The sequence below is a fragment of the Phaseolus vulgaris genome, chromosome 4 (assembly GCF_051622355.1).
Source record: "Phaseolus vulgaris cultivar YP4 chromosome 4, ASM5162235v1, whole genome shotgun sequence".
Classification (NCBI taxonomy): Eukaryota; Viridiplantae; Streptophyta; class Magnoliopsida; order Fabales; family Fabaceae; genus Phaseolus; species Phaseolus vulgaris.
In genome coordinates, this window is record NC_143501.1 from 33518876 (window position 1) to 33528970 (window position 10095).

General features: G+C 31.1%; 1 protein-coding gene and 1 long non-coding RNA gene across 2 annotated transcripts; one reads left to right on the forward strand and one right to left on the reverse strand.

Annotated features, from left to right (window-relative positions):
* Positions 1–343: 343 nt before the first annotated feature.
* On the reverse strand, positions 344–1509 carry LOC137838713 (uncharacterized). Its single transcript, XR_016520596.1, has 3 exons — positions 1071–1509; positions 878–1002; positions 344–798 (listed from the first exon to the last, which is right to left on the reverse strand). It is a non-coding gene; the product is annotated as an uncharacterized LOC137838713 (long non-coding RNA).
* A 2986-nt stretch (positions 1510–4495) lies between these two features.
* On the forward strand, positions 4496–6512 carry LOC150028020 (uncharacterized). Its single transcript, XM_090301010.1, has 4 exons — positions 4496–5011; positions 5098–5323; positions 5413–5585; positions 6369–6512. The coding sequence occupies exons 1-4, from the start codon at positions 4496–4498 to the stop codon at positions 6510–6512; spliced, it is 1059 nt and encodes a 352-aa protein (XP_090157136.1).
* Positions 6513–10095: the final 3583 nt, after the last annotated feature.

Below are 10095 nucleotides of genomic sequence, written 5' to 3' on the forward strand. Positions count from 1 at the left end.
CCTCCTTACTAGAAGGACTTGGGTCCGAATCCTGGTTGATGTGTGCTTGGATTTTTATTTTCCGGAGGTTTGAAACCTATGGTAAAATTTCAAATTTGATTGAAGCGTATAATAAAGTACACGTGTGTAAAGTCATATAATAAATTCATCTTAGGGCCATGTATTACATAATCCTTTGATTGAAGCATTATTAATACAAGACTGCATAAGCCATTGCATCAACCACTCTCCTCAGAAACCAACAACTGATGGAGAATTGGGTTTGGTTGAACCAAAGTACACTTCTAAACTATAATAATTAATAAATAAATGTCAAAAATAGACACATAAACACACCAACAAATTATAAAGTACATCTCAATTCATCATACTTCATCAAATAGATGTCACATGCTTCTAAAGGGTGAACTGTACAATTGTAATAAAATTATATTCTTGAACAAAATTCAATTTTGGAATTTATTTCTTCTATTTCTGACCAGAACCTTACACCACAATTTTAAAATTGATGTATGCTCACAGGACGAGATGGTCAAGAAAGGCGTTGGTGAATGGTAATTTGTTGGCTCCAGAAGCTATCAGGAACAATGTTATCGAAATTGGAAGCGTGACGTTAAGATTATTAGCGTTAAACTAGAAATGAGATTGGAGTTGGTGAAAGGAGAAGGTACTGGAAGAAGTGATTTTGGCCTCGGCATTAGCGGCCACCCACTCTCCCGTCTCCCTCATTTTCTTCTGCACTCTCCCTTGCATGGCTTGCCCCCGAAACAAGTCCATCACCGTTGCATGTTGGAACCTCTGTTCATCAAAATCAACCACGTTTTCAACAGCAAGTCAAACACTATTCGGCCAAGATTGAGAGAAGAGAGAAACCTACGGTAGAGGAAGGGGTTCGGTGTCTCTGAAGCTTCCAGCCCCGACTATGCGTTGCATCTGCATAACGGAGGGTTTTGGAGGCTCATTCGGAACCTTGTTTCTGTGCGGAAAACCCTAAACTCAACACTTCACACCAAAAAATGAAATTTGAGATTTCAATTTCCGTTCACAAAAAAATGAATTGGGTTACTCACCAGTAAGAATGAGATTGCGTGCCTCTCCCGCAGCCAAATCAACCACCTTACATAACAGGTTGCCAGTCTTCAGGGGTTTCCTGGCATCTTCCATTACTTTCGATGACAACGCGCCAAGCCGAAAAACTGTACTCTCATAAATCAAAGTCCTTTCCCCTTTTAGTTGTTTCTCTTCCGATTGGGAGATGGGAGGGTTTGGGAAACGAAAGTCAACAAGTGGCTTTAGGGGAGGAGTACGGGAAACTAAAAGTCTGAGAGAACTGAAACAATAAGAGTGAGAATGCCAACGAGAAGAGGGGTTTTCGGTGAGAGTAAGAAGAAGGGTTTGAGATGAGACTTTGAACGGATGTGAAGGGCAGGGTTGCGGTGAGAAGCGGTCATCAGAAGACAATACGTAATGGGGGAAGGTTGTATATTTTCAAAAAAGGGAAATAAAAAAAAACTTTAGGGAAAGAAGAAAGTTACATAGTGAACAAAACGCGGGAAAATTTTTATTTTAATAAAAATAATGGTTGTTCTATATGCCACATTTCTAAGGAAAATTAAGGCATTTACGAAGTTATCGTATTATATAGTTAATTGGACATGTTTTTAATAATCGTCATATTATAATTGCTATTATATACAATTTTTTTTTAGTGTATTGAGAATGATAGTGAAGCTTAAGAGAGGTTAGACCAATTCCTAAGAGATTCTTTGCTAAAACATTTAGAAATAAGACTAGTAAAGAGTGAGCTAAGACACTGTTTGTTTCCGGGTGTGATCAAGGAAAAGGGAGGGGCGAGCGGGTAGAGTTCCGGTTTGGATTCGTGTATTTGAAGGTGTGGGTGCGGATGAGAGAGCAAGGTGGAAAGTTTTTTTCCTCTTCACAAAATTGAGAAGATTTGGGAGGATTAGATGTGGCAAAGAGGACACAAATAACATTTTACTTTCGTACCCTTTAAACACTCTCGGCACATGTGAATGAGTTTACGTTGTGTTACACTGGTGCAGTTCTGCATGAGCCAATGACTTTTCTTCTTTATTACATTGTTCGGTGTTATCAATTGCAGAAGAATCTTGACCAAAAACTTATTTTGACAAAAAAACTGTAGACCTCGTGAATGTGAAAGAGAACTTGTGTTTGTCATAAATGAAATTATGTTTGATAGTTATGTTTGTTATGCTCTTGTGCCCAGAACGAACGAGAGAGAAGTGGTTTGAGCAAGAGAAAACTCATTGATTTGAGGAAGGAGAGCGCACTGATTTGTCTTCATTTTTTCGAATTTTCCAGAATCGATTTTCCTATTTTTGTACATGGTGCATAATCGATTTTACATTTTCAAATGATGCAAAATCGATTTTCAATAGAAGTGATTTAGGAGAACCGATTATGTGGCTTTTAAAGGTAGAAGGATAATAGATTCTCCTTTATGTGAGAAAAATGTTTGATTCTATTATGTTTTTTTTATTTTTCCATATTAAATCTTGGGTCTCTTGAATCATCTTGGATGTGCTTCTTTGCTTCTATTCATCACACGGTTTCTTCTTCTTCTTTTTGGTGCTTCTTCTTTCTTTACCCTTCAAGTAAGTTTTCAATTTTTGTTTTCTAAATAAATTTAGAGTTTTTTTTTATTATGTGCTTTTTTAATTTTTAAAAATGTATTTACATTTTTTTTTCTATATATTTACTATTTTTATATTTAATACATATATTTATATTCTTTTATATATGTTTATTGTTTAGTTTATTTTTGTTTACGGTTTTTAATGAATGTAGTTATTTTCTTTAGTATTGTGTTTATGGTTTTTGATTTTTCTGAATGTATTTATTTTTCTTTATTATTATTATTATTATTATGTGTTTATTGGTTTTACCATTTTTATTATTATGTTTATTGAGTAGTTTTTTATTTTATGATTTGACTGTTTTTATTTTTTATATTATTATGTGTTTAATGTTTTTAAATTTATTATTATTATTTGTTATTATGTGTTTTTTTTTGTTTATTATTTTTAATTTTAATAATTGGTGTTTACAAATTTTTTTAGGTATTTACTTGTTTATTTTTTATGTGTTTATCATTTTTAATTGTTATAAATGAATTTAAATTTCTTGATGTGTTTATTGTTTTTATTTTTTATAAATTTATTTATATGTTCTTCTTATTTGTTTACTGTTTTTATATTTTTTATTATTTTGTATCTACTGTTTAGTTTTTTATTCTATATTTTTATTGTTTTTAATTTTTATAAATATTTATATATATATATATATACTTTGTTATAATATCTTTATTGTTTTTATTTATTTTTATTAACAAGATACTGTTTAATTTTTTTTTATATGTTTACTGTTTTTTATCTTAATAATTGTATTTGCATTCTTTTTTAGATTTTTACTGTGTTGTTTATTTTTTTTACGTAAGTACTGTTTTTAATTTTCATAAATATATTTAGACTTTTATTTGTTTTTTAATTGTATTTAATTTTTTTTTTCTTAAGTTTGTACTGTTTTGTTTACTTTTTTTACGTGACAGTTGTTTTTAATTTTTATAAATGTATTTAATTTTTTTTATTTTTTTATTATGTGTTTACTGTTTTTAACTTTTATAAATGTATTTAAATTTTTTTATTATGTTTTTACAATTTTTTTATTTTTATAAATGTATTTATATTTTTTATATTATGTGTTTACTTTTTTTACATTTTTTATTATTTGTTTAATATTTTTATATTTTTTATTATTTTGTCTTTACTGTTTAATTATTTATTTTATGTATTTACTGTTTTTAATTTTTACAAATATATTTATATTTTTTTATTATGTGTTTGTTGTGTTTACTGTTTTTATATTTTTTTATTATTATATGTTTACTTTTTTAAATTTTTTTTATTATGTGTTTACTGTTTTTATAATTTATTATTATTATGTGTTTACTATTTTTATATTTTTTATTATTATGTGTTTACTGTTTTGAATTCTTATAAATTTATTTAGAACTATAACTAAGTTTTTAATTTGATTTTAATTTTGTTAAATACGCAGTGTTACTATGTATTATAATTAAATTCACATCATTATGATTTTAAATTAATTTAGAATTAGTTATAAAATAAATTGTTTAGTAATAATGGTATTAATTATGTATAGATTTAATTATAAGGATTAAAGTACATCTTATCCCTACTAGTATCGTCAAATAACCATAATCATAATCCTTAGCCTAATCCTAATGCTATTCCAGTAACTTCAACTTAAAGTGGTTAGAGTTATTTGTAACATAAACTATTTCACGTGTATCCATAAACTATTTTATGGTTGTCAATGACAAGGTCAAGATTACATGGATAACAAGAACAATTAGAAACTACTTTGGGACGACGAAGACATGCAAGAATTTGAGGATACAATTGTAATTTATAATGATCTTGGTCATGCGAACATGAATCTACTTTCAAAAATACAAGAACAATTGAAAAGAAATACTCAACTTGCATCAGTGATGATCCTTTGCATCATTGCTTTTGGTTTGAATTTGTTGCGTATGTTAAGTGATACAACGAACTCTATTACTGAGTTTGAACCAAGAAAAAAGCGTCACAGACAAGAATTAATGGAGTATTTGGTGCACACCAAACGTTCTCGTGACATTATTCGCATGAGACCAAAAACATTCATTCAATTATGTGAACAGATTAGGGCAACCGAAGTTGTTAAGGATGCATATCGTTCAACAGTTGAAGAACAAGTTGCTAAATTTCTTCATATTATTAGACATAACATCAAGAATCGAAGTGTTTCATTTTTTTTCCATCGGTCTGGAGAAATAGTTTCTTGTCACCTTCACAATGTATTAACTGCAATTTTGATGTTGGAAGGACAGTTCATAAAACAAGCAGATGGTATTGATGTCCAACCCCAAATCTTACAGAACAACCGATTTTTCCCATACTTTAAGGTTTGTTTATTACAAATTTCCTTTACAATTGTCATAATGTCTTTTGTATTTGTATTTTTAAGACTTGAAATTTTGGTTACCATTAGGATTGTTTAGGGGCCATTGATGGCATTCATGTACGTGTGAAGGTCCCACGTGCTGATGCACCTCGTTTTCGAGGAAGAAAAGATTGGTCAACTCAAAACGTATTCGCAACTTGTGATTTGGATATGAAATTCACGTATGTTCTAGCCAGGTGGGAAAGAATAACCTCAGATTCGAGGATATTGAAGAAGGCTTTCATAGGAGAGGATCCTTTGGTTATTCCGGAAGGTAAGTTTAAGGTGTTTGAGAATTCATAACAATAGATACGAAGGTCATAATATACATAACTAATGGATGTTTCCTAGGAATATTTGTAGGAAAATACTATCTTGGCGATGCAGGTTTTATGTTAAAACTACAAATATTAACACCTTATTGTGGGGTTAGATACCACTTGAAAGAGTATTATCAAAGAAGACCACAGGATGTGAGAGAATTGTTTAATCATTGTCATTCGTCACTTAGAAATGTAATTGAAAGGACATTTGGTGTCATGAAATTTTTTTCCCAATTATAGCTAGTGGGATCGAACCACATTACGATTTGCATACTATGACAAATATTATTTTAACTTGTTGTATTTTGCATAACTTTCTTCGCGGGGTGGACAATGATGACTCTTTTATATAACAAGTGGATCGTGAATTGTTGCAACAAGATATACAAGTTTCAGCTTCTCAAGTTCGTAATGATGATCATAGACTAGGTTCACACATTAGGGACACTATAGAGAACGAAATGTGGCAAGTTTATGTAAACAATTGATATTGTAATAAATATTGTTTTATATTATGTTTACTCTATTTGGTCCTAACTTTTATAGTGCTTGTTTAAATGGATTGCAGTAAAAGTGTTCGGCTAAGTTCATCCACTAGGTTGACATAGACAACAAAGTGGACCACGAATATGGGTTTTATTCTGCTTAATGCCATGGTAGATGACACACGACGAGGGTTGAGAATCGATGGTAGTTGGACGAATCAAGGATATAATAACATTGTACTTGCATTACACGAAGCCGGACTCCCTACCATTACGAAAAATAATGTCAAGAACTAACAAAAATGTTTGAAGGACAGGTGGAGGGAGGTCTAGAAACTATTTAGTGGTCTTAGTGGTTTTGGTTGGAACGGAGCCACAAAATGTTTTGAGGTTGAGGATGAAGTCTGGGAAAACTTGATTCAGGTAAAGTAATTAAAGATGGCAATACCCCATAATTAAAGATGACAATATCCCATAATTTGTTATTATAATAACACCTTACTTTTTGTAGGTGAAACCATATGCTAATAACTGGTGTGCCAAAGCCATTCGGCAATACGATCTTATGGAGGAGTTGTGGTCAAACGACAGGGCCACTGGAAGTGGTCAAAGGACAACCCGATTGACATCTAGAGAGGTGCACGTGTGGAGCTAGGCGATCATAACATGAACTACATACCTGTAGCGCATGTTCAATCAATTGACAGTCCATGTAATACTCCATTTGCACCCTCTCAACCATCCGGTGGGACATCGCCATCTAGGGGATCAAAGAGAAAAGGGACCATGGTGGATGTAATTGAGAATTAGTTCAATATGTTGAATATGAACCTGCAAAATTGTGTCGCTTCCATGAACCGTGGTAACAATGTCGTTGATGAGGTATTAGCCATTGCTCGTGTACAAGCCACTTCATCACAAGAAATCGCTGCGGAAATCAAACAACGGAATGACTATTATGGTGAACACGTACAAAATGATCATGGTAAGAGTTCGTATCAATACTCGCCTTCAGATATTTGGTCCATTCTATTTGATCTAAATATTCAGGATGAAGCAGACATGAACTAATGTTACGACTTTCTCTATGAAAATCCAGCCATTGCGATGTGAGTATTTGATATGCCGAAAGAGTGAAGAATGGAAAAATTGTTTAACATCATGACTCAACGTCAATAAATTATGTTTAATTATATTTTTATGTTGTTCAATTTGTAATTTAATTGCATCTACTTTTAATTCAAGACAAACCTTGTACTTCTTATTTGACTTCTAATATTATTATTGTTGAACTGTTTTTCATTTGAAATTTATGTGTGAGGATATTTTCTAATATACTATTATTTTGTCATTATTTCATAACATTTTCATCTTAGGTTTTAGTTTCTCTATCGATAGCATCTTCATCAACGAAGAGACAAAAAATGCCTAAGGGTAAGGGTAAAAGCGGACGAAATGATGATGAAGTTCCTATGATCCCACTACAAAGGAGGGAGGGTGTTTTAGATTATTCCCGTTATTTCCAAACAAAACGTTAGATGGTTGCATTTGAGGAAAAATTTCATGGAAGACTAGTCATACCTCCAAAAGTCTTAGATTTCCCATTTTTTGCCACATCTAGTTTTCAGTTTCAAGAATATTTGAACTTCCAAGGATTGCATCACTTTCTTAGTATAAGACTACCATATTATGAGGATATGGTTAGTGTTTTTTATTCAAATCTCCATCTAACAACACAAGGTTACCTTGCTACTCAGATCGGCACACACAAGATTATAATTAGACATAGGGATTGGATGAATGTGGTGAATCTGAAATATGATGGTCTCTTGTTAACCCCTGGTACCATCCTTGAGGACATGCATTTTGATCGTCAACAAAACCTATTAACCATGACAAGAGAAAAGGTGCACGGTCAAAATATAAGAAATGTAGGTAGTTTGACTATGAATGACAAACTACTTCATTACACATGGGTGCACATGTTGTGTCCTCGGGGGAACAACTTCTCGCAGTTGGTTCATGAAGATGTTTTCATGTTATGGTGCCTAAAAGTTAATGTAATGATTAATTGGCCTCATTATATCATGCAACATATGATAAAATGTCGTGACAATGATATGCCTCTTCCATATGGCTGTTTAATCACACACCTCATGTTGCTATATGGCATGAACTTGATGGGAGAGTCATTAATCACGTTAGGGTGGAATAACTTCTTCGGGAAAAAAACCATGAAGAAAATGAATATCTTTGAGGTCAATGGCGTGTGGCAACTTGAAAGGCTTGACGACGAACATGAACAAGAACACAAAGACATTCCATTACCTCAAGAACATGTTGCACGCAGTCATCCTCAACTCGAAATCCCTCATGATTCGGCGATGTTAACACAAATTTGGGTGGGAATTCAAAATATACAAGAAAATATCAACACTGTCCACACACATTTGGATCGAATCAAAGATACACTTCACCAGCTTCAACTCAATGAAGAACATTAATTGTATTTTTATTTTGTTATTATTATTTTTTATGTTGAATTTATTTTGTCTGTCAGTTAAATTTAAAGCGTTATTGGACATTATTATGTTTGTAATTTTTTAAAATTCCCATCACACAACATCATTTAGGATTCTAATTTAATGACTTCATTTATTTATTGTAATCACCGACTATTTCATGTTCATCTAATGTTTATTAATGATAAGCGAAAGTTGTTATTTTATTTTATTTTTATTTTATTCGATAAAAATTGAAAGAAAAAATTATACATCAAAAATAAAATATCATTTTTTCATGTTAGTCAATATTTCATAATATTTATGAAAATATGTGAGTTTTATCGTGCTAGTATGTTTAAATTGTACATTATTTTAAAAATATATAATTATTCAAAATATTAATAATATTATTGATTTTATTACTATTATAATTATATACTTACAATATACAATATACAAATTTAAATATTACATAAATATATTTAATAATTTCAAATATATTTAATTATACTATTAATAACAACATCTAATTATAAATAATAAAAATAATAAAATAAAATGATAATATCAACAAAACTCATATAATTATATAAAATAAAAAATATATATAATAGTAAATATTATTTTGATAAATTTTAATATATTTAATAAATTTATTTGAATTTAACACAAAATTATTTTTTTATTACAAAATAAGAGTAATTATGAATATTATATATTACAAAAAATAATTAACTCAAACTTACAAAAAAAATAAAATACTATAACTCATTGTTAAAATATTTTTTAATGACAAGGATAAATTTGTAAATTTATGTTTTACACCTTTAAAATAATTTCTAAATTATCTCCTAACTATCACATCACTCACAAATTTAAATAAACAATCCTCACAAATCCACTCTATCATCCCTCAATCCAAACAACCTCACACATCCCCTATAATCTTCTCTAATCCATTCCCTCCCCTCCCCACAAATCCCCACCTCAATCCAAACAGAGCATAAGAGACTAGTTGAGGTTGAAACTTTGGCAGGAATTCAATAGTCTATTCAATGCCAATTTACAAGGGGGCTAACACTTGTCTTTATAGTGTTATGGGCAGCCAAGGTGCAAACTTTAACCCTAAAAACTCTCCACTCATAAAAGGACAAGTAACTTTCTCTAATTGGAGCAAATCCTCTCAAATTAGAGGTTGACAAGTGTCCTCCTCTAATTGGAGAGAATCCTCTTCGTTCCCATGAAGACAAATGTCCTTTTGGCATTGGTGGGAATCTTCTCCATTAAGGAGATGACATGTGGACCTTCATGCGTTCCTTGCCACTCCATGCTTTCTATTTGCACTCTAGTAATTTATTTGTGCATCCTACATGGTCTAGATTTGCATTGGGTCCAAGGAGGCCCAATTGTAACTCTAGCTAGACTTATTCTTTTTCTATTTACACTCTACTCTAATTGGGCCAATATATGACCCATGAAAATTGGTCCAAAACATGGCCTAAGAAAATGGCCAAAATACAAGCCCAAAATAAAGCCTACACTACTCTGTACAATGTTTATAAAACTAGATAAAAATGGAAGAGTAGACTACAATTAATTCTCCCTAAGATTAGAGTTTTCTGAGATCATTTTCCTGCTTCAAATCTTCTTAACCGAATGTTTCGAGGCTAGATGGGTTTTCATCAAATAGTCTTAGAGTATAAGTGGTACAATTAAAATGACACCTGAATATTT

Coding starts and splice junctions, on each gene's coding strand:
- LOC150028020 (XM_090301010.1), top strand. CDS start 4,496: ATGAATCTACTTTCAAAAATACAAGAACAATTGAAAAGAAATACTCAA. Junction 5,012..5,097: donor GATTTTTCCCATACTTTAAG/GTTTGTTTATTA, acceptor GGTTACCATTAG/GATTGTTTAGGGGCCATTGA. Junction 5,324..5,412: donor TCCTTTGGTTATTCCGGAAG/GTAAGTTTAAGG, acceptor GAATATTTGTAG/GAAAATACTATCTTGGCGAT.